At 35.8% G+C, this 26,178-nt stretch overlaps 3 protein-coding genes across 14 annotated transcripts in view; all 3 read left to right on the top strand.

Annotated features, from left to right (window-relative positions):
• LOC105324924 (galactoside alpha-(1,2)-fucosyltransferase 2) overlaps positions 1-26,178 on the top strand; it is a 41,426-nt gene that overhangs the window by 7,383 nt on the left and 7,865 nt on the right. The window contains exons 1-2 of one of the 12 annotated variants that reach the window (XM_066066084.1): positions 20,374-20,561; positions 25,284-25,353. The exons of 2 other annotated variants lie outside the window; for them this stretch is intronic. The gene's annotated coding sequence lies outside the window, so the exon portion shown is untranslated. 9 more of the 12 variants (XM_066066086.1, XM_034455646.2, XM_034455650.2 and 6 more) reach the window with 9 other exon arrangements.
• LOC136270331 (uncharacterized) lies at positions 7,820-10,737 on the top strand. Its single transcript, XM_066067713.1, has 5 exons — positions 7,820-8,486; positions 8,757-8,834; positions 9,249-9,725; positions 10,270-10,280; positions 10,474-10,737. The coding sequence occupies exons 1-5, from the start codon at positions 7,820-7,822 to the stop codon at positions 10,735-10,737; spliced, it is 1,497 nt and encodes a 498-aa protein (XP_065923785.1).
• LOC136270145 (uncharacterized) lies at positions 10,203-12,526 on the top strand. The gene has a single exon (XM_066066803.1). The coding sequence runs from the start codon at positions 10,822-10,824 to the stop codon at positions 12,175-12,177; it is 1,356 nt and encodes a 451-aa protein (XP_065922875.1). The 5' UTR covers positions 10,203-10,821; the 3' UTR covers positions 12,178-12,526.

Here is a 26,178-nt window from a genome sequence, read left to right as displayed (position 1 = left end):
GAATTTTAAAACCCTAAACTCCAAACTACAAAAGTTGTCATTAAACACTTCGTTTCATTTTCAATTGCAAACCGGAAAACCATAATAAAAAAAGAAAACGTGTTCCTCTGTTGATATTCTGATATGTCAAATAAAACATGAAAATAACAAACAAAAAAGACATCTAAATGATATATCCGAGATATCTCAACATTAGAAACGCAATAATCATCACGATGATTTACCATTTAATCCTGGGTTGAAATCTGGAATATACTATCATTAATTAGAAAGTTTTAAAAAATACAATTTTGTTTGGTTCCGGTGACGACTGGACATGCTGGATAAATCATTGATACCTTTGCTGCACATCTACATCTTTCCGTTATTGAGTCTTGCACAGACAAAATCAGAAAAGATTCTGAAAATATCTGAGATACCTCAGTAGAAAAAAGCAGTACTCGTGTATTTACCATTACAATAATGCGCTGAAATTAAAAAAAAAAAGTCTGGAAAATTCTATCGAAAATTATAAAAGTAAAAAGTACAATTTTGCTTGCTTCTGGTTACGACCAAAACTGACAGACAAGGTTTTGATACGTATTCTGCACATATTCATGAAAAGGTCTATCATAAAGCAAAGATTGGTTGGTCAATCACTTACTGTATTTGAGATATCGCGCGTACAAAATCAGAAAACAACCATGTCAAATAGATATCTGAAATATCTCAAATGAGGATAATGTATATTTCATTCGAAAGGATCTAAAATAGATAGAATTTTTCATTTAAAAAGCAAAAACTTTTAAAAGCCGTTTTTGGTGTCACCTTTGGTGACTACTGAAGTGATGGACTAATAACTGATACACTGTATCTAATCTGCACATTAACATGTTAAGGTCTATTTTATATCAATGATTGGTTGTTCAGTCACTAGATTTTATTGAGATCCCGCGCGGACAAACTCAGAAAACTAACATCTCAATAAGATCTGAAATATCTTAACAGAAAAAATGCACTTTTCAAGTATTTGCCATTTCAATACTGTGTAATATTTTAAAAACAATCTGGAAAATTCTATTGAAAATTACAATAATAGAACATAGACTATTGTTTGGTACCGGTGACGACCGAATGTTACAGATAAAATACACTTTATTGATATTTAATAGAAACAATTCCAGCAAAGTGTGGATATACATGTAGCATCCCAACCATTTCTTTGTAAAGCACAGAAGTATGAATTTAAAACAAAACGTCAAAAATACATAATTACGTCGCAGGCGTGCGGCGACTGTCCTTACCTAACCCTCTATATATGTTGTCTTCGAAAACAAATATCGTTTTGCACTAAAATTTTCAGATCTAAATAAATATATGTAAATATAATACAGTTCGAAATTTTGTCATTACAGCGAGTTTTCATGATTTTATTGCAATTGCGACACTACTTTTGGAGCAACCCTCTTATCAATCCTACAGTGTTGTGTATTTGGTGATCTGCAAAGTGTAAATGTCTCCGAATGCTATTCATGTGAAAGTCTCATTTAACGTCAAGCTCGAATGATGTAGAGATAAGTTGACGGATAATTTTTTTTTCATTTATCACTAGCTCCGATTGAAGAATGTCATAATTTTTCGAAATGCATCTAATTTTGTGAGGTTTTGAAATGTGAACAGTTAAGGTGTCCGATCCATAATAGCCTCAGATTTAATGAATCTGGGTGCACAACAGATATGTATGGCCTTAATACTCAGTATACTTGGACATAATTTTCCTATTTAAGTATCGATATGTAAGAGTGGAGCTCGAGTGTGTCCTAATTAGTGACCTTTTCTTTTTTTTTGAAGAGTTGTCCCCCTTTGTTTTTATTCTATAAAAATTAATTCTAAGAAAATCTACACGGTATAGAATTTATTTTCAATAGTTTTTGTATCTATAATGATAAAATACATCTTTCCGCCAAAGTATTTTTTGATATTTCTAGTAATTACTTTTCTATTTTAAGAAATGTGCTAGTCTCCATAGACCTTAATGCAATATTCATTAATTAATTACTGTTTCGTAAATATTGTTTTTGAAATATTCTCTCGGTAAATCATTTTCTACTCGAAAATGCTGTAAATAAATATCAAAGTATTAAATACATGATGGATTTTCAAGGTTGGAAAAATTTTATCCTAATATGGATCGGATACCTTAAACAAATTAAAATAGTGCCTTAAAGGCGCTCAGACAGCAATCTGAAGATAATTGCTAGGCAGTTTACACATATATTTCTGCATCCAAACGCTTTGTATCATAGCAATTTTATCACAAATTGTATACTGTACTGTAAACACATATTGTATTCTCCCAACGTATGCTAACTTTTATGTATGACCTCTAACCCTGGTCTACCCTGATGTCACATGGTCCACCCCAACCTACTGGAGCTCCAGTTCCGATTCTGCTGTATACCACACTACACCTGTTACCCTTTTTTCCTTGTATCTTGTGTTTATTGTCTGTTGTCTGCCGCATATTGTCAGGTAAGACACCAGATATTTGTACTATATGTTTTGTAGTTTCTCGGCTACACAACATTGGCGTCGCCGGTGAACTTTTATCGTATTTTTTGTGTTTTTTTGGATATATTTGACCACACGGTGATAACATATTGCCGGTTGGATTTTTTGTATCACATTGGCGTCTTAGGAACATTTGTTTGCATTGGACGTTTCATATAGACGTCAGGTGCTTAATTCCTACAATTTGACTGTGTTTATTAGTGTATTTCTATTTTTGTCACGACGTGCTGACAGTTATAGCACGTGGTGATTAACATAACGTGGTATACGGAACTCACTTATAGTTTCATTTGTACTTTGTCGGTTTCTTGCGTTGTAAAACGTACTAGCGACGAAAATTGTGTAAATATTCTATTCCTTAAGTAATTTCCGCAAATTTCGTATTAATGTCAAACCTCGTATCATTTTGACGGGCGCCATTTTTAAATATTTGGCGCCATACTGTGACGTATCGGGGGAATACCTTTCCGGTTAAATGTAAACAACTGTTTATAACTTCCAGTTTTTAATTTTTTCGAGGTTTTCATTTATTAGTACTTGTTTTTCATTTAGATTCTAAGTTTTTGTGAATAGGATATACATTTTCAATTATTTGAATGCTTTATTGTACGTCAATACGTTTTATAATTCTAATTTTTTGGCAATTATTATTTTTGACTTTTTTGGCTTGAAAGTTTTCAAAAATTTATTCCAAAGGTTAATCAAATCGTTTTTCATGTGTTATTAGCTATTGCTATCTATTATAAAACATTGTCAACCATCAGATATCACAGAATGGCACAAAGTGGCGACAACACCGTTCGTATTAATTTTGCTGATTTCGGTGCACTCCAAACGATCAGAGGAGTGGGCCCTGCAGTAGCCAGAAACATCGTGGCATTTCGTGAAACGTCCGGAAACATCTGCAATCTCCAAGAATTACAACAAGTTTGCCACGCGAAGATTGCAGATGAAGATGCAGGTGTAATAAACTATGAAGAAAACCCAGATTTGAATTTTTCTCTACAAAATCAGATGGATAACTTGCAGTTATCACCATCTTTCCCAGAAAGTGAAGTTCAAACATCTCTTGAGCCTGAGAATGGGGTGCATGGATCAAAGGAAAAAATTGTTCCCACTACTCCTAGTGCACTCAGTTCGCAGGTGGTAGAGATGATTGATAGCAAAAAAAGGAGAAAAATGTGGCAAAGGATGTTAGGCCAAAAACCTTATCATTTAGCTGGCCTGCTGTGTCGACGAGTACAGGGTTTAAGAGTGAACTAGAAAACACTATGTTAAATAATGTTCCTTGTACACTCTATACCGGTGTGCCTCAAGGGTCGACTATGCAACCTACTACAGGCATATTTACATTCGGTAGCATTCCAAGTGCACCTTTCCCCAAAATGTCAACTCAACATTCTCAGATCACTGGGTCAGAGTCATCTGGTGTATGTACTACACCAGGTGTCCCTGTCAAATCTGAAATATTTGACACAAATGTATCAGTTGGTGTTCATTCCATGGCACAGGGCGGTTACATATTACCGGCAGGTGCACATGGGTTGATGCCAACTGAACAAGTTGCGTCTATGGCTATGGGTACGTACTCCCAGACACAGGTCGGAAACATGCCGTCAAGTAGTCAGGGTTTAATGTTACCCAATTAAGCCACATCAGGTTATGCAAATGTTAGTGGGTTACCTTCACAGACATCTGGCAGTCCCCTACTGGTTGGTGTTCAGGGGTCGGTACCATCTTACACTGGCATACCCGCACCACAGGGTATGATTAATAATGTGCAACCAAACACCAGTACATCTGATCTGTACCAAATGCTCAGATTGTAAATCCCAATATGGTATCATATGCCACGATTGCAACTATGCCACAAAGCGGTTATTTACCAGTTAATGGCATGGGTGCAATTCCTAGCATGTTACCATCTACTGTAGGTACACCTTTACCCCGGTTATCTACCGTTTAGCGGTCAGGGTGTTAACCTCAATGTTATGCAACCATCATATCCGCAAGTTCAGTTCAATCCAAACCAGTTTTTACTGCCACAGCAACATGACATTCATCAGAACACATACGATGTGGCACTTTCACAAAATCAAGCTCTGAGCAATGCCATGCAATATCACCAACCAACACAATTGTACACAACACTGCATTTTAGCAACCACAACATGCATTTCAGCAACAGCAACATGCATTTCAACAACAATTGGCACAAAATCATGTACCATAATTTACAGTACCACATCAGCCAACTCAAAATCAGGTGCATCAACTGGCAGTGCCTGCTCAGCAGCAAATGCAACAACAGGCACCAAACATGATTCAAATGCCACAACACATACCACTTAATGTACAAACTATGCCGCAGTTACATGCACAACAGCAACAAATACATGTACCACAAGCATATGTAGCTCAGCCTCAGCCACAAACACCAGCATAACATACGCCATTTCCACCTCACATCTTGCATCATCAACAGCAGCAACCTCAGAGACCAGCAAACATGCATGTGCAAAATATTGTACAACCACCAATTCCACATGCACAACAACAAGAACAAAATATTGTTCAACCACCAATTCCACATGCACAACAACAAGATCAAAACATACAACAACCACCACAACCACAACAGCCAGTTGCGGCAAACATAAACCAGCAACCCAGAAGAGCTGACCGCATAGATACATTACCAAAAACATTGAAATTTGATGGTTTAGATTCTTGGAAGGCTTTCCAACAAAACTTTACTCGGTTTTCTGAGATCTGAAATTGGAGGCCCCAAGAATCACGAGATTACTTGGGATGGTGTTTGGAGGGTAGGGCGAGTGAATATTACGCCACTATCATCTCACAGGACGGAGACATTGGGTTTGGCCACCTTATGCAAAAAATGGAGAAAAGGTTTGGCTATAAAGAAATCCCTGAGACTGCACAGCTTAAAATCAATTCTTTGTCTCAGGAGTCTGGAGAAAGACTGATAGAGTGGGCTGATCGTGTTTTTCAGCTGGCTCTTCGAGCTTATGAAGGTCTACCTGAGGACTATATGCTTAAACAAGCGATTAAGCGTATATGTCATGGATGCACAGACAAAGAGGCAGGGCAATACACCATTAATCTCCATCCGTTGACTATAGAGGAAACTATTGACAATCTCAAGAGTTTCCAATATAATCATTATGCCATCTATGGAAAGGGAAGAAGGGATGTAAGAGATGTTGCGGTTTGTGGTGAAGATTCAGAATTATCTGCATGTTCCCACGCTACCGTAGCTCAAGTAAGACCTCCTAGATCTCAAGGAGAAGGAGTTACTCAAAGGATGACCAAATTAGAGGATCAAATGGGATCTCTAAGCTGGCCAGTAGTATTGAAGCAGTTATTAAAGAGATGGATGCTTTGGTGAGAGAGAGGCCTGCAAGCCCACAAAGATTCAGATTTAATCGGAGTCCTCAGAGGAATTTTGAGCGGACAAGGTCTCCATCACGCTCTCCCTCTCCAGATCCTAGATGTTTTCACTGTGGAGGAACTGGACATTTCCGAAGTGCTTGTCCAAGTCTTTAGGCATTGAATAAACCTTCAAAATCAGTCTCCTTCGAAGAAGGTGCTAAGCCAGAGGGAAACGACAAGGGGCATTAGGCCATTCTTCGATCCCTGATATCAGCGGCCTATCAGAATACGTTACAAGACCGGCCAATGAGATATTTATCAGACGAATGAGGTCCTCGTCAAATATCAAAGTAAATCTGAGTATTAATGGGGTACCTGTGTCAGCGATTATTGATACCGCAGCTCAAGTGACCATAATCTCAGACGGGCTCTATAAATCTCTCAAGGTAAAACCACCTACCTTGAGTAAAGTAATCTTACATACAGCAGGACGTGATCTTAAGATGTCTGGTTACAAGGTTGGGCCGGTAAGTATTGTTATCGGGTCGCAAACATTTCCAGGAAATGAAGTATACGTAGCACCAGTAGGAGATGATATGTTACTGGGACTGGATTTTCTTTATCAGCATGGAGCAATCATCAATATGAGTGATGGTAAACTCGAGATTGGTCATGGGCGGTTTCGCATGAGTTGTTCTATAGACAGCTGCAGCAATTTACAAGTGGCAGAAGTTAAAGTTTCAAATAATGCAATAGTGCCACATTGTTCTGTGCTGAGGTTGCCTTGTAGTGCAGTCATATCATGCGATTACGTTATTGAACCAATAGAGTTTAATTCTATCTTATCTCCACGATCATTACATACAGGAGGGTAAACACCTGTTCTCTGTCTGATTAACTTGACCAATAAACAAGTTAAGTTAAGGCAGGGTCAAGTAGTGGGATTTGCTCACTCTATACATGAAATCTTGCCCGACAATAATCCAGAGACAGCGAAAATCCAGAAAGTAGAATCCACCGCGGATTCTTCAGATGTTGAGATACCAGATCATTTGAAAGATCTTCTGGCTAGGTCTTCAGAACACCTTTCCTCAGAAGAGAGGGGCCTACTTCAGGCAGTTCTTCATTCATACTCTGATGTATTTGCAACAAATGAATTTGACCTAGGAAATTTCACCGCAATAGAACATAGCATAGATACGGGAGATTCCAGGCCAATTAAACAACGGTTGCGAAGAACACCAGCTTGCTATGTTGATGAAGATGAAAAACACCTCAACAAATTGCTAGGTGCAGGAGTAATCGAACCTTCAACCTCTGAATGGGCTTCAGCACCAGTACTAGTTAGAAAAAAAGATGGAACTCTCCGTTGGTGTATAGACTACAGGGCATTAAATGCTGTGACCAAGAAAGATGTATTTCCTCTATCTTTGGTAGACGAATGTCTAGATACACTGACGGGGAATCTTTGGTTTTCTAAACTAGTTGCAAACTGGGCCTATTTACAGATTAAAGTCAAGAATTCGGATAAGGAAAAAATTGCGTTTATAACCAAATATGGGATGTTCCAGTTTAACCGAATGGGGTTTGGTTTATGTAATGCACCAAGCACATACTCGAGAGTAATGAATCTGGTATTGCGGGGATTACATTGGAAAACCGTCTTAGCATTCCTTGATGATATTCTTGTTTTGGGCAAAGATTTTAAGGAACACCTCAACAACTTTACAGATGTGTTAAAAAGATTTAGGTTATTTGGACTAAAGTTAAAACCTAAGAAGTGTGTTTTGTTCAAACAAGAAGTAGAGTTCCTAGGACGCACAGTAAACAGATGTGGGTTAGGTATTATTGGACAAATTAAAGTTATATAGACACAATGAACAATTGGCCTATACCCCTTTGCACCAAAGATGTAGAACGCTTCTGTGGTTTTGCCAACTATCATAGGAACTTTATTAAGGACTTTGCTGAGATGATTGCACCTTTGTACGCAGTTACAGGTAAGAATATGTTTAACTGGGGTGATGAGCAACAGTCGGTTTTTGATAAAGTAAAACTGGCTCTCACAAGTGCTCCTGTTCTTACATTGCCCACTAAAGAAGGTCACTTCATCCTTGACACAGATGCCTCTGAATTTGCCCTTGGAGCAGAATTACTGCAAATTCAAGATGGTCAAGAAAGAACTATTTCCTATGCTAGTATTGCCCTTCTTCCTGAGCAAAAACGATATTGCACAATCCGCAAAGAGTTGCTAGCAGTAGTGACTTTTACCAGGTATTATCGTTATTATCTGCTTGGAAGACCGTTTACAATTCGTACGGATCACAGTAGTCTACAATGGTTACTCAACTTCCGGTACCCAGAAGGTCAACTTGCTAGATGGATGGAAGAATTGAGTCAATACAACATGAAGATTCAGTATAGGGAGGGCAAAAAACATTTGAATGCTGACGCATTATCCAGGATAAAATATGACAATGAATGTCCCTTCTACCGAGCAGATTTTAAACTACAAGATCTTGCGTGTGGGGGATGTCACTATTGTCAGCGTGCCCACTGAAATTTGGGGGAGTTCCTGAATGAGGTAGATGATGTTATTCCTTTTGCTTCTGTTCTTAAATCATCCGAGAATAAAGACTCCCAGTGTGAAAGCAAAATCAAAGTAAGGCTGGTTAACCATGACTTGTGGCTGCAGAATTACTCCACAAATGACATAAGAGAGGCTCATCGTAAAGATACCAACCTACAATTTTTGATAGATAGGTTAGACTCAGGAGTTAAACCTGATAATGAGCTTTTTCTTATGTCTAAAGCAGCTAAAGCCTTGTGGATTAACAAAGAATTATTCACACTGGATGAACAAGGCATGCTGTGGAAAACTGAAGAGACTGGTAAAGTCCTCGTACTCCCATGAACCATGCAAGTAGAAGCCATGGCTCTGTGTCATGATATTCCTGCTGCGGGTCACCAGGGGGTGGTAAGGACTTTGAGTCGAATTAAGGAGCAGTTCTATTGGTACTCAATGACGTTGGATATTCAAAATTAAGTTACCTCCTGTGCAGTATGTAATAGGAATAAAAAACCTACAAGACATGCTCGATGTAACATGACCCAGTTCCATGCAGGAGTGCCAATAGAAAGAGTACATTTGGATTTCTTGGGCCCTCTGCCTGTTACAAAAAACCATAATAGTTATATTCTGATGATGGTTGACCAGTTTACCAGCGCAGACGGCAGAAGTAACAGCTCGTGCGGCCATTAATGAGTTTTTACACGCTTTGGTTATCCTCTCCAAATTTTTACAGACCAGGGAACCAACTTCACTAGTGAACTCTTCACTAAAATGTGTAAGATGCTCAAAATCCATAAAACCAGAACAACTCCTTTCAGAGCATCAGCAAATGGGCAAGTCGAAAGGTTTAACAGAACTCTGATGGATGCTGTTAGATGTTATGTCTCCAAAACACCAAGAGAGTGGGATGTGTATATTCCACAAATAGCAGAAGCCCTTCGGTCTTCTGTAAATCGGAGTACAGGCTATACCCCTAATATGTTGATGCTCGGTCGAGAAACAACTCAACCAGTAGATTTGGTGTTTCCAGGGCAGAGAGAAGAGCAACCTCAGGATGAATATCTTGCTAACTTGACCAACTCTATTACCACAGCACACGAGACCGCCAGAGATGTCCTTAAAACTACGCATAACTATGATCTCCGAACTTTGGAACATTCTTTTAAAGTCGGATATGCTGTTTACGTACTTGATACTGCGACAGTTAAAGGTATATGCAAAAAACTCAGTCCATCTTGGATAGGGCCTGGAGTAATTGTTGAGAAATTGCGTATTTATATAAAGTCAAACTGCGCGGAAAAATGATAACCATGAATCATGATCGTATGAAGATCAGCAGAGACCGTCACCTTCCGGAATGGATCCAAAAACATGTAGATAAAGTGCCGGTGGATACTAATAACGCTCAGTTTTGTATCTGTCGCGGGCCAGACACGGGTTCATTCATGATTCAATGTGATGAATGTCGCGATTGGTTTCATGGTTCCTGCGTCAAAGTAAGTAAAGATTTCGCAGAGCAGTTAGCATTTTATTTGTGTCCAAAGTGCAAGCATTAAGTGCCAGTGATATCTGAGGTATCCGTGTGGTAAAATCTGTAAATATATGATTTAATCTTTTAATATAATTTTGTGTTAAATTACTTTGGTATGTTTTTAATCATAATCTTTGGTTCCGATCTTTAGTTTAAGTTATATGCTTAGTCATTTGCAAACTGAAAGTTTGGTATGCTTAATATGCTTTATCTTTTATTTCAGTGGAGGAGAAAGTATACTGTACCCAAAGTATATTATTTTTTAGACCAGAGTTATGTCAAAACTTTTATAGGTTATCATTTAGGTCATTTTTGTCATTTTTCATAATATAACTTAACTACTTTTTATCATACTCGGTAATATAGTGTGGTAGTTAGAATTATTCCATTATTTTCTTAGTATTTTGATTGTGTAAACTCTAAATAGTGCATAATGTACAGGAGATCTACTATTCGTCAGGAAAAAGGTGAACATTACTTGGACTTTGTTAGGAGGAAAACATCGTTGAGGAGTCTTGTTGATCCAAGAACATTTGTGTATGACCTTGGACTCCTCAGTGATGAAACCTCACATGCCACTATATGGGAGGTACTTAAAGGACAATATAGACTTGCCAAAGACCTGGGAGATAGTAGATGGATTGAGACGACCAGACGGGAGACTGTCACCATTTTGTGTTCAGACCGTTGAGTGGACGATAACCTTCCTTCCCTGCTAGGTAACCACAGAAGCAGAAGAACCAAAACGTCGCATACTGCTGAAGCTACTTCCTCAATGTGTGTGGATATCCGTCTTAAGACGAACCAAGATCTGGAAGTAGTGCGTACCAATGCAGCAGATACAAACGCCCGCTCAATGGAGATTTCGGACTCTTCCGAAGTGCATGTCGAAGCAGATTCCCCTGCGGATCATGACCACGGCGGATCAGGAATGTGGTATCTCAGCCCAACTGGATTGATGGTGAATGTACGTGAACCTGAACCTATTTTCCCTGAGCCCATACCAGTTCTCCACAACCCTGGTAAGCGTATGCACCCAGCACGTCATGTGGAGGCAAAGCAAAGTACCAAGGATGTAGGATTGAAGCGCGCTCGAATGGATCATAATTTATCCATAACAGTTCTGACTAAACCGTCGTCTCATCTTGCTCAGCTCTGTCCATTCCCAAATTGTGATAAGAGGGAGAAAAAGATCAAGCGTCATGTCCAGCGCCAGCATCTTCCTAGAATTTTCAGCGACATTAAGCCTATCCGTTCCATTGATGAGACTGTGTTATGCCAGCTCCAGTACTCATCGTTGATATCCTTGGTGATAAGTGCTTTGGGACAAAATGCTGATGTATATAGCGCTGTTGATTATGTGAATCAGTCTGGTGCGATTCCAAAGAACACTAGTGTACATCCGGACACCATCACCTGTATGAGGAAATTTAGTGTATCTCAAGGATGGGCAGAACCACCAGAGGGATTTACTGTGTCACCTGTAAATTCCCCAGCAGCACTTTTCCATTGGAGATGCCTGGTAGTGTTGTTGTCACTGTTACCACCTATTCAACGCGAAGAATTTCGTGTAGACGGGCGCGTTAGAAGTGATATCAAACATCCTACTAACACAGAGGACAGTCAAGTTCCAGTGGGATACTCTTCAACTGAGGACGATTTCACCGTGATTGTTGTTAGCTATGGCTCAGACGTAGAAGTTTGCAACGAAAAAATCATCACAGTGAATGAGGCCTTCGATAGTCATTTCCACCTGGACCGGACTAGTTTCCGTATTTGGAAGAAATCATCAGGAAAATCTGTAGATGACCTCATTTCCTATAGTTTATCTGGAAATCAACATCCTCAACTTGACGTATCTGTCGCGGGTGGAGTGATCGTTTATAGTGAACCCTCCACACATCCAGAGATAGTGTCTGTTGAGCGACCTTGGGAAGTGGCTGTAGGAGTGCACCCCAAGCACATAGAGGAATTCTCCAGCGACAGATTTCTTCATATGAAAGAACTACTAAACCGTCCTGATGTAGTGGCTCTGGGGGAGGTTGGGTTGGACCGAACTGTGCCGGTAAAGTTATGGAGGCGACAGGAAGACGTTCTATGTCGTGGAGACTTTCAGTACGGACCAGATTGATGGACTTCGTGCAGTCCCAATGAATCGTATGTTGCTAGAAACAGATTCCCCCTACATGAAGCCAGGTGGTGGATACATAAATACTCCGGCGTTCATTGGTGACGTTGCCACAGTGGTTGCATCCAAGTTACAGATGTATGTGCGGTATCTGCTCAATGAAACTGTGAAGAACTGTCGTAAGCTTTATGCACTATAATTATGTATTTTTCTGCTGAATCCAGGACTGGATATTTTTCGGTCCAAATTTAAGTGGAATTTATCACTACATATTAATTGTTTACTCTGTTTTTATAATTGTTCCTCTGCTTCATTAAGGGTCCGATAATTTCAGCCTAGATTTATGCGAGGAAAACCGTGTATATATATATATATATATATATATATATATATATATATATATATATATATATATATATATATTATATATGAGTCATTATGAGATAGAAAGATAGGGATATGTTGTTATTATTTTTCTATATAGCTGATCTTAAAATGGGTCTTTTTTCCCATAATTGTATGATAGAGTATACGTTGGTCTTTTCATTATAAAATGGGGAGGAGTGAAGTGTAAACATATATTGTATTCTCCCAACGTATGCTAATTTTTATGTATGACCTCTAACCCTGGTCTACCCTGATGTCACATGGTCCACCCCAACCTACTGGAGCTCCAGTTCCGATTCTGCTGTATACCACACTACACCTGTTACCCTGTTTTCCTTGTATCTTGTGATTATTGTCTGTTGTCTGCCGCATATTGTCAGGTAAGACACCAGATACTTGTACTATATGTTTTGTAGTTTCTCGGCTACACAATAATACCCTCTATCTTTTTTGAAACCTTAAAAGAAATCCTTTTTTAAAACACCTTACATTCACTCAGTCAAAAGATGCTTTTTAATTATAAGTACATTGTACATGTATCATCTAATTTTAAAATTTCTTTTGTCTTTTCACGCCCTTATAGTTACCACAATTACGTATACACTACTAAGTAAATTATGAATGCATACCCTCTGTCCAGGTAATGCACATGTGCGACCTTTTATTAATTACCTTAAAATAATAATGGACTCTACCTAAAGAGGTATGAATTGTTAGTATATTATCATACGTTCCTGATCTATTGAAAATTAAACAAAGCACGAGGGGAAAATACAATATTGTTTGTGCAGAACACTACAGTGGAGCCTTTTTTCTCTCTCAGATTAGGGATGTATTCTGATTAGGTAAAGTATGAATGCCTGCAGGGCTTCATTTACCCGTGTGTACGTGTCGTGAAATTCTCCGCTGATCCGTATACACCGAAAGTCTCATTTAACCTCATGCTCTAATTATGTAGAGATAATTTGACTGATGTCATTTTTTTTTCATTTATCACTAGCTCCGATTAAAGAATGTCATAATTGTTCTCTACTTTTCCCGTTAAACTAAATCATTCTTTAATTTTTTATGTAAAGAAATGCATCTACTTTTGTGAGATTTTGAAATGTGAAGTAGTAAAACAAATTTAATTGGTGCTTTAAAGGCGCTCAAACAGCAATCTGAAGATAATTGCTAGGCACTTTACAAATATATTTCTGCATCCAAACGGTTTGTATCATAGCAATTTTATAACAAATTGTATACCCTCTATCTTTTTTTGAAACCTGAAATGAAATCCTTTTTTAAAACACCTTACATTCACTCAGTCAAAAGATGCTTTTTAATTATAAGTACATTGTACATGTATCATCTAATTTTAAAATTTCTTTTGTCTTTTCACGCCCTTATAGTTACCACAGTTACGTATACACTACTAAGTAAATTATGAATGCATACCCTCTGTCCAGGTAATGCACATGTGCGACCTTTTATTAATTACCTTAAAATAATGATGGACTCTACCTAAAGACGTATGAATTGTTAGTAAATTATCATACGTTCCTGATCTATTGAAAATTAAACAAAGCACGAGGGGAAAATACAATATTGTTTGTGCAGAACACTACAGTGGAGCCTTTTTTCTCTCTCAGATTAGGGGTGAATTCTGATTAGGTAAAGTGTGAATGCCTGCAGGGCTTCATTTACCCGTGTGTACGTGTCGTGAAACCCTCCGCTAATCCGTATACACCGAAAGAGATTTAAAAACAAAGGGACTAAATAGGTTGTTCAAATTAATGTTAAAAAATACTCATGTTTTTATTATTTACTCAGATTCGTAAACAATTTGTCAAAATCTAATCCGCTATCAATATTTAATATTCCACAAAATAATTTAGTGATACGGCTATACTGTGATGTACCATACGCTAATGGCCGAGTGGTTTATATAAACAAAGATAATTTTAGATACATGTAAATGCACATGAGCAAAAAAAATAATAACTCTGAGATGAATTGCAATAAGTGACTACGGGTAGGACTATTTCTTAAAGGGGAAAGGCGAACCTTAAATGTTAACATTAAAGGTCCGGCTGGACCATTTTACGGACCGGACCTTAAATTATACGACACCGGTCCGTATAAGAAGAGGTCCGCTAACATTAAAGGCCTGGGGTAGTGCATTTCATTTCTATCTTTTTAATTTCAAGTGTTTTGTTACAAAGAAGTGGTATTATTTTGTCATTTGTTAAAGGGGGATGTGCGGCCATCTTGTACATTTGAGGATAAGAATGTAAACAGTTCTTGAACTGGCTTGTTTTTGCCCGAAACTGACCAAACATGTTGCCAAAAGATTTAAAAGCAATAAATATGAAGTCCTACATGTCATTTTCTTTAAAAAGGATTCATACAAGAACAGAACAATGCCTTTTTAATCATTCAGAACAGCTGTCGAACTGGGCAGCTACAGATTTATTTTGAAGATTTAAAAATCTGAAAAAAATCTGAAGGGGGTTCATTGGTGTCCTCTCTACAACTATTTGTTGAGAAAAAGTTTGAATTTTGCCCATTTAAGTTGTATTTATATTGTGATATTTTTATGTGTTGTCTGTACATACCACATGAAAACAAAACTTATTACAATTTATATGATAAGAATATTTTTGAAGAGCTGGAGTATAATATTTTAACTTATAGCGACTTGGGTTCTATAAGTCTTATTGGGGATTGGAATAGTCGACTTAGTACAATGGAAAAGATTGACTTTTTACAATCACCTGGGAAGTAGTGTCATAGATTTTGCTGTAGTCGATTATGAATTGTATAAATATTTTACTGATTTTTAACTACTCGAGTTCAATGAATGGTTTGATCGTGGCTCTATTTAGAACCATTTTAACAAGACTTGGACTTCCGGTTGGACGTAGCTATCTATTTCTTGCGTCAAAACAAGTTTAAGATGATTCAGTTTCAAGAGCAATATGCACCGATTACGTAGTCTTAGCTCAAAAGCCAGACAAACCTTGTTGATTCCAAAGAGCAATGGCTGAGTTGCTGACAATGAAATAGACAGGCTTACGTCACATTGAAATGAATGCATAGATTTTTTAAATACAGAGTGTGATATGAAGGCTGTATTTGATGAACTGGATGTTCCTATTTCTGTTAAAGAGGTTGTAGATGTTATTAATGGTTTAGAATGTAGAAAATCACCTGGGGCCCGTTTCACAAAGCATACCTAGGAGCAAGTTAGGAAAGAACTTTTTCCTAAGTTCATTACTTATCCGTTTCACTATTCTTGTCTTATCTTATAAAATTCCTAAGTTATGTCTTAACTTTAAGAGAGGTAAATCGATGTCTTAGGAACAAACTCAATATGGCGACTGTTTATTACGGGCCGCCGGAAGGCGGTCCGTTATTTGATACACATTTAAATATTGTTACTGCGTTTCTGCGGGATAGTTCTTTTTTAATAGAATTAATACTATGCTTATTTTTATGAATTTAAAGTAAATTTGCATGTATAAATATGTTTTATGCCTTTTAGAAAATATCACATATTTTTGGTTTTACTCGTAAATGAATAGTTGGTCATACTTAGTAGATTATGGTATTTGGCGCGTTTTTATCGAGACTATAATCTATTCGGAAAACTTCGGAGTTCTTCATTCTTTTCAAAACAATGCATCAGGATCGGTATACGGGACATACTAAAGACCTGAAATACTAAAGACACTGAATGTCATTTAATTTTATATCAATGATATATTTGAATTTCTATGTGCCGTGTCAAATAAAATGACTTTGCGTGTGTATTTATTATATTTCCATGTAAAGTGTGGTAGAAAATATCATGAAATGACATTATATGAATTATTTACGCAAGAATATGACAGAAATTAAAATTTGAATTGACTTAAAAATTTGAACTAATCAATTTTAATTTTATTATGAGGTCCCTTGAAATCATATATTAAACTAATGCATTTGTTTTCATTCAATAAAATGCACCAAAAAAAAACCAAAATGGTTTGAAATACATAATTTTCAAGAGAAAAATGATGAGTTGAACTTTGTATTAGAGTAATGTACAAATCAATGTGTTCTCTATTACTTCATACTATGGCAATGATCATACAATTTCCGTTAGAAATGCTTACAGTAACGAAAGATTCTTTATGATAATAGTAAAATGTTAAACTTCAAAACAAGTTGCTGAAAGTATATTAAAATTTACCATAAAAATTAGTACAACCAACTCTAATTTTCTTCTTTGTGGTGTGTTTTTATGTAAACAACCAATGATTCATACAACAATTATATTTTTTGCGGCCCATTTGACGCTTGCGTCAATATGATTTCTTGTTTTGTATTGAAATGAATTACATGCACATTAAAGTTGAACAAAAATACAAGAATACACAAATCATTAGGACTTATTTACTTTACTTCTGAACTGAAAACTTTAGAACTATCAAAATATACATATATTTTTTCAATTAACATCTTTCAGATGGACTTTTAATTTTAACATTTTTTAAAGATTATTTGGTCGCACGCGCAGATGGGTAGCGGGTATTGTTATAGCTAGTGCACTGATGATAATGAAATTAGTCATTCCCAAGAATAACTGATATCTTAAGCAAGTGGTTTAGGTATGTCGGTGTTAAATCATCCATTGGATTGCTGTTTCATTATGAAATTGTTGCCTTTTATCCTCGCTTCCTCTATCAGCCAAGATGCATTCCTTTTGTAAAAAAAAATCTTATATCAACCATTACAAGAAAACACGCATTACATTAAACTTAGTTTAAAAGTTTCACATCTTTCCATTCTAAATCTTACTTGTCACTGCATGTGAGTATTGTATTCCATTTTGGAATATACCGTATACTGCGATCTCTCAAATTCAAAAAGTTCCGTTTTCAAAGAGTATACGAGTATATTACGTTATTTTTATCGACTCGTGCATGCATGTGAAGGTAAAATATTATACATAATTTCAGTACATGCACATAGGCACTACACTATTTACACTCTATTTGCACGTTTTAATTTTTTTTTTCTAATTTGTGTCTAGTTGAATAAGGAAATGAGTTTTTACGTTTACTTAGAAAGTTCACATCCGTGTCATATTGAAAAAAAATTACATGATCGATATAAGTTAGGAATTAACGAAATGATTTAAAAAGTGGCTTACAATGTATCTAAAGATAAGATTTGGTCAACTGCGTTACGCTAAGAAAGTTTTGTGAAACAGCTATGAAATCTTAGGAACTTCCTAAGTTATAACTTAGGCATATCTTAAGTTCTGTCTTAGGAAACATCTTCGGAAATCTTTGTGAAACGGGCCCCTGGAAAAAATGTTTTAGGGTATACTTTCTTTGTATAAGAATAGCAAGAGTTGTGTAAAATATAAATATAATTTAAGTGAATTTTTCAATGTAGAGCAAGAAGTCCTTCAGGGTGAGGCATTGTCTCCTCTCCTTTTTTTTTTATATTTGAATGATTTTGAGAATTCATACATTATGAAGATATTATACTTGATATAAATATCACTGTTTTAATGATTTATGCTGATGACATGGTTTTATTATCTGAGTCATTAATGATTTTAATATCAGAGGCATTAATTGATTATATCAACACATGAAATGTATATTTTACATGTTGCGAATATTTTCTATAGTTTCAGCTTGTTGGTAAATTAACATTATTTACTCTTCTTACTTCTTGTAAAATTCTGCTTGATTGTAATGTGATAGAATGTAAACTAATGTTTATTTACGAACAAGCTAAAACTATTGAAAATGTTCGCAACATGTAAAATATACATTTCACATGATGATAGATCTGTAAAGTATAATTAAATGTCTCTCATCCGAATGCTATTCGTGGGAAAGTCTCATTTAACCTCATGCTCTAATTATGTAGAGATTATTTGACTGTTAAAATGTGTTTTGATTTTCTTTCATTTATTACTAGCTCCAATTAAAGAATATCATAATTTGTCTCTACTTTTCCCCTTGAACCAAATCATTCTTTAATTTTTTGTGTAAAGAAATGCATGTTATTATGTGAGGTTTTGAAATGTGAACTCAGAAGTAGTAAAACTAATTAAAATGGTGCCTTAAGGGCGCTCAGACAGCAATTTTAGATCATTACTAGGCAGTTCACAAATATATTCATTATACTTTCATGTAAAATAATGAAATCTGATTGGTTTATAAGCAGTTGATAATCCGTTTTATTACCCCCAGCGTTAGCAACACACTTGGCGTCGGATAACACAACGAATTGTTACATGCGCGTAAATTATGCGCATATGGTTCGCCGTGGAATTCATGTCATATCTACATAAAAGCAGTAATAATTTCTCAAAAATTAAGACATTCATTATAATAAAAAAATAGTGCCTGTTTGGGAGGATAACAGTTTTCTGGTTTTCTCGGGTGTCAGGAATTTCAATTGTTTTCCTCCCAAACAGGCACTATTTATATATTATGCATCAAAACGCTTTGTGTCATATCAATTTTATCTCAAAATATATACCTTGCATCTTATTTTCAAACCCGAGAGAGAGAAAGAAATAGAGAGATTATTAGTAACTTAACAGATTATCAGACTTTCAATACTTTTTAACACCTAATCCGCCTTACCTGCATCCTGACTGTAATGTGATAGAGTGTATATTAATGTTTTTTTACCAACAAGCTAAAACTATAGAAAATGTTCCATTATAAAATAAATTTTCAATATCGATGTTTATGCAGTGGTGACATTCGATGAAATGTGTGGTCAAAATTCAACTATTAGTCGTTTTCCAAAGCAAAAGAAAAGTCATAATTATAAGAAATCTCTTATCGTTATTTTTATTTAACAGTTCGCAATTTTCTGTAATGCAAATCACTATGGTATAAATATATTTGGTAGATCTTGTTTTGTCTAACACCAGGTTAAAATGTAGAAAATTCTCTTTTATTCATACTAGATTCTATTTGATTATAGGTATTAACTTAACAATTATAACTATCATATACATTTATATCTCGCACATTAATACATGTAGTTTATCAAATATAAAGTTTAGACTACGATGTTTACATAATATCATAAATATAATACCTGCCAAGTCTTTATTATTTGTACAACATCTAAGAAAATGGTCATACACTGAGAACGTAAAGAATATTTACAAAAAAAGAATAAGCGTGATTTTTATAATTGAACATTAAAAAGATCAAAAATATGATAGAAATACTGTAAGATTTCAGATGTCATACATACAATGCCAGCAGCTGATTGTACAAATAGTTGTAGATTGAGCAGTAGACAAAATATACAGCATCCTTTTTATCGTTGTCGATAAATGAGCTTGCATATAATAAATTCTTGGTGTGATTATGATGATCCTGATAGAAAAACGCGAGAACAATCGTTCCTTGTTTATGAGTATAATCGACCAAATCTTGCAAAACGTCTGCTCAAACACGCGGTTATTTTTGTTTATTACTTACGGACTTGAAAACAACAGTGTGCTCGTGATTAAGTGATGGAAATCAATGGACCACGTGTTACAGGGACGGCCAGGGAGTCACAGGGACAAAGACACGGATAAACAGCCCTTTCCTATCTTGAGATTCATCGTTTCTTAGAGCTGTTTTAACAAGAGCTTGGACTTAGATTTGATGGAGGCAGGTCAACTCAGGTTTAACTGTCCAGTCACTGAATGTCACGAAACTTGTCCGACTTAATTTAAGTTGAAACATCGTCCATTTTACTCATTGAAAAAAAAAAAACATTCCGAGATTTCTACAGTACGTGTTTATGAATATTGATGGGCGTTTTTTAGCGAATTAAAAGTGAATGTACTCAATATTTGACAACTTGCTTTGATGAGCTAAAAAGATGGTAACATCCCACCTAAAGCCCACACTCTTGTTAAAATGATTTTATATAGTCAAGAATTTAATCATTGGTCGTGAAACAGAATGGAGTGGAAGGACTAAAGCATTTCAGAGGTAAGAAAGATTAGGAGAGATTTTTTTCGCCAATCCAACAATTTATTTTTTTTTTTGTGTTCGGTCTGTAGTTTGGTAAACATTTTGGATTCCAGGGAAAACTCACTTGGTTGATTGTCTCTCATTATACAAGAAGTTGTAAAAGATGCAGTTTAAGTAAGCCTATTTTTTATTTTTGAGTATTCAGTGGTGTAGACGCGTTCTGTGGTGAACTGTAATGACTTTGGACGCGTGTTGTAGCCTTACGCCAAGATAAAGACTTCGTTCTCAATACAAAATCACGAGATCTCATAAATTGTCTATGGTGAGGAAGTTACCAGAAAGGTGCACTGTTTAAACCATTGTGTTTAAGATGTCCGTCCAGGTCAAGGTGTAGCAAAATGTCACAGTATACATGTACCTATATCGATCTATTATGGCCATTATCACAATTTGACAGTAAATGATGATGATTCAAAGGGGACTCCGTTGCATAAACTCCCTATTTCATAGAGCAAAAAAAAAAACAACAACAAAAAACCCCAAAAAACCCAAATCCGTGGTGTTTTTTTTTACTATATTAGTATCGATGCCACATCCTACTCCCGTTCTAAAAGTTTCCAAATGCATTACTAATTTCCCCGTATCATATTTATCATGAGGTCGCCAGAGTCAGAGCTGGATTTGACAAATAGTGATATAACAAAAAAATGTTTCGACAAAGTGGAACAAATTTTCAGTAACAAAGTAACCATCAATACTTTAAATTCATTTAATACCATTTACTCACAATGGTTTTGAGTTGTTTAAGTTAATGAAATAGCTTACTTATAAATTTTTTTTTAAATGTTAGTTTAATGTACATGTAAATTATTTGATAGTAAGTTATCTCTTCTTTCCTTTTTTTCTTTCCTTTTTTCTTTTTTTTTTTCCTTTTTTTTATTTTTGTGAAAAAATAATTATCGTGAAATATCTTCAAATAGCAGGATCAAACTGAACGATTTAGCTGAACAATACGAGGCAATTGGATATTTAGAGAGTGTATAAACAACAGATGGCATGTTTGAAATTTGATTGTTTGTTATATTATTATCTCGCCTTATAAATTCCTGCGGATCATCCTCACACAATATGTTACTGCCGTCGAATGAGGGTTTGCCGAGGGATGTCATCTAAGATATGGTGGTGATATACGATAGCCATTGACGCTTATTAGTCAATGCTGAGAGATTGAACATAACTGACGAACTCCCTGTAAATCCTCGAAAGTTTCAATCTATTCATTGGATGCTATTCAAATACAGTGATTACAATTTCGATTCTGGACACAACATACGTTCAAACGTGTTTTCACTGTTCTTGCTCCTAAAGGTAGATAATCTGTGTTATATGATTTTTTTCTCTCGATTCCATCTGTCTGGTTTTTTTTCTGGGGAGGAGTGGATATTTGTTACAGGGAAGTTGCGGGGAGTAGAGGGGGGTCCTAAGCCTATTGTACGCATATATAAAACTACATTTTAAATGTTTTACGGTGCGACCGTCGGGGCGAGCGCAGCAAATGAAAGAAAATCTCACGCCATAAATTAAGTATTTAAAAACTTGATAATCAATTACTTATGAACCATTTCAATTATTTCTTATTTCGGTTTCATTCCATTGTTACATTTCTAAATGTTCCATGCCCGGATAAATCAATAACACGAGAATTCATTTGAGTATGGAGAAACTTCATTAATTTATAATTGGTCATTTTCCATTTTAATTTTGTTTATTGACTATTATATACCCCCTTCCCTCGTGTATTTATGTCGTGAAATAACCTAGTTTATTTGTAAGAGTTGTTTAATATATCATAGCGCCTCACCCCATTTCATAAACTAATACCTCTCCACTTTTAGGTACCCCCATATAAATGTTCATCTCCATCTCTCTCTTTCTCTCTCTCTCTCTCTCTCTCTCTCTCTCTCTCTCATTTTTGAGTGCGTGTGATATACAAAACGGTCTTTTTCAATTATAGATTATATACAAATAATCCACACATATATATATATATATATATATATATATATATATATATATATATATATATATATATATGCTGGATTGTAAAATCATAAATAATAATGGTTTTAAATAAAACAGAAGAAAAATGTAATTTATTCTATATCTAATATTTTTTGTTGCTTTGTTTTGCGTCCAAATAAACCACGGTAATTTGTTTATTTATAAAAATGATTAATTGATCTTTGAATGAAATTCATGGCTGCTTTCTTGAAATATAAGCTAGAATTAGGCGACGGGAATCCTCGCCCTCTGTTACGTTTTTTTCCCTCACCCTAATATCGCTTATATTTCAAGACAGTACCATGGGGTTTGTATGTACTGTGTTTTTACATTTAATTATATGCTGGTGTATTAATTATGATAAAGAAGTAGCGCAATGGAGGAAAATGAGGCATATGCCTCACATATGAAACGACGATCATTTTTTTATCAGTTTTTTATGTCAGAGTGAACTCGCCAAATTTCCAGTTATAAAAATATTAAATTACAGAAAATATTAAATGATATCTTGAAGATGACAACAATAACAGTGTATGTTCAGTCTTGATCCAAATCAAACCTGTCAAGCTGCTCCCCTCCCCACATCTTTAGATAAACTACCCAGATTAGAAGAATATGTTGAGATCTCTGAAGAATTCGAACAGAGAAAGATATTCAATTATACTTACATTTTCCAGTGTCTTTGCCTGTGATAACACTACGTATCGATTTTGTACTATATAACTCATAAAGTCAAATTGAGGCGCCAGCGGGGTTTGCTTATTTATATTTAAATATTTAATCGTACGATGGTTTAAAATTATAAATATAAGTAATAAAGTATCATTCTTTGAATATTATGAGGTGATAATTTCGGTCGGGGCGTGATCAAATCTATCATAAAGCCCTTCGGGCTTTATTGGATTCGATCACGCCCCGACCAAAATTATCACCTCATAATACTCAAAGAATGATTCCTTATTCCTTAAATATCACATCTGTGTGTTCAAAGCTACAAAGCAACACAAAAAGTGCAAAAGACAATTTATGAGATAACTGAAAAGATAAATTATATAGTCTTAATACACTGCAAAGCGTGTATCTTTTGCCTCATTCAACTGCAAAATGGTTGCGCTATAACCATGACGTACGACAAAATATTCGATTTTTGCATATACACATGTATATGGGGCACTCCACGCCACTGTTGGCCATTCTTTCCACCTCTCCCCCAGATAAGGTTCATGTCTTTAAGTTCTATTTTCAACGGTTCGCTTTCATTTTGTTCTTTGTCGGCCTTTCCTCGTTTTCCCTCTTAGGGTAAATCTTAATGCTGCTCTTGTGATATCGTTTGTCAAGACATTACCAATCCATCTCTATCTGTATTTTGTGTGTGTATTCCAGTGCCAAGGTTTTTTTACACGTCGAAGGTGCTTATATGGGACAATTTAAATATGTCATATGATAGACCACAACTTTAAGACTTTATGACCACTCTTGTTATTGATCTATCTCACCTTTCAGGACTGATATTTACTTTTAATAAATAAATTCCTACATAAAAATAATTTTCCCATTTGAAAATAATTTTCCTGCAGAATATTTCGAGTTTCCTAAAGGAGTGAAATAGCTTCTTATTGATTTTTTAAATACCGATATGACTTTAACAAAACTCTTATAGAAATTTGAAAGAACAGATAGGAAAACTTTATTCCCTGTTTGAAAACTGCTTGTCTGAATTTAATTCCTGCAGGAAATACTGTTTTTATAGAAAATAAATTTTCTGTAAGATTTATATGTAGAACCATTCTAACAAGACCTAAGACTTTCAGTAAGGCGTAGCTATCTATTTCTTGTGTAAACAGGTTTAAAATGACGCAGTTTCAAGCAAAATATGCGCCGATTGCGTAGTCTTAGCTCAAAAACCAGACAGACAAATCTTGTTGATTTCAAAGAGCCATGGCTGAGTGGCCAGCAATGAAATAAACAGGCCTACGTCACGGTGCTGTTTGACACAACTACCCTAAGTCCAAGTTTTTGTTTAAAATTTTCTAATTATATATATATATATAGAGAGAGAGAGAGAGAGAGAGAGAGAGAGAGAGAGAGAGAGAGAGAGAGAGAGAATTTAGTTATTATAGGCAATGTCCTATTATTTGGTATATTTATGGATTTTTACGAAACAGCATCTTAAGCGGGTACAAAAATGCCACCTTGGCACGGGCATAACTATCCGACACGGTGTTATTAGCTTCATCTTTTAACATGGCAGTTTTTTTTTTTTTTTTTTTTTTTGTTTAAGCTAGATTATTCCCCTTTTTTTTAAAGTTGTCGTCCTTGAACATGACGTCAAATACTTGAAATATAGTAAGTATCGAAAGGCCATCATGTTAAGCCATTTTTCTACAAATAACTTGTAAATTTACAACAAAACTATCACATCAAGCATTCTAACACCAATCTTCAATTATGTCGACTATTTACAATAAGTTTACAGACATTTCTCTCTCTTTCTCTCTCTCTCTCTCTCTCTCTCTCTCTCTCTCTCTTTTACGCATGCACACACATTTATACCCCAATTCAAATTGCGCAATGTCCCACAAACTCGAGCGTCCATTTAAACTTCGGTGAAACAGAATGATCATTCATACGTGAAGACATACCATGTCAGGCCGGTTACTACATTTTTTTTTATCGTAGTTGATCAGTGTTGTTGCCCTCGGCTTGTGGTCAAACTCTCTCTACTGGGTCCGGCTTGTGTCGCCATGAAGTAAGTACCATAAAGCATGCTTATTTAGCCATTGTTTAAAACAGAGAGAATATTACATTGAGTAAGTTCGGCTGCATTTGTTTAAACTACGGGGATAATATTTAAACGGTGTTGGGTGTCAGTCTGAATACGAAATTCAGCAGCGAGAAATGACAGAGAGCCATTGTTAAGTACTGCATACGAATGTACTCCGGAGAATTGCTTGCTCTCTCTCTCTCTCTCTCTCTCTCTCTCTCTCTCTCTCTCTCTCTCTCTGGTGCTGAACCAACATGGCTGTTGTCAGGGGTCATGTCAGTAAAGTCCCTGACTTAGACCCTGCGTTACGGTTGCCTGCACAAACATAACGTTTAAAAGCGGTAGTTTGATTCAAAAAGGGAAGTATATATTTAGACAGAAGGATAAGCCCGTATGTCCCCCAGTCAAGTCCACGCTGTTTATGTCCGGATGGGGGCCGAACAAGGTGTTAGAATGCGGATGTTAATTTCCCTTCTTCCACTTTTAAGTCTCAATTTCAAAATCCTTGTATAAAGAGGGACTGGCTAAGGGAATGTCATGATATTAAATTCAGGTTAAAATAATTTTATTCAGTTCTAGATATTCACATTAATAATATCTATGTAATCCACATGCTTATTATATTTTGTTTGTAAAGTGTATGGAAAGCTACCGTATTCAGAACAGCCCAACAGAGACGGAGGCAAAATATATGAAAGTTACGAGTCTTATTTTGACGTTACAAACGTTTGAAAGTGATTAAAAGTGCAATGACTATGTGCATGTATTTTTCACAATATGACGGATAGTGTATCGGATCTTGCTTATCCT

Source organism: Magallana gigas, chromosome 7 (assembly GCF_963853765.1).
Source record: "Magallana gigas chromosome 7, xbMagGiga1.1, whole genome shotgun sequence".
Lineage (NCBI taxonomy): Eukaryota > Metazoa > Mollusca > Bivalvia > Ostreida > Ostreidae > Magallana > Magallana gigas.
The sequence above is the reverse complement of the archived record's forward strand: the minus strand, read 5'-3'. Positions and strand labels throughout refer to the sequence as shown.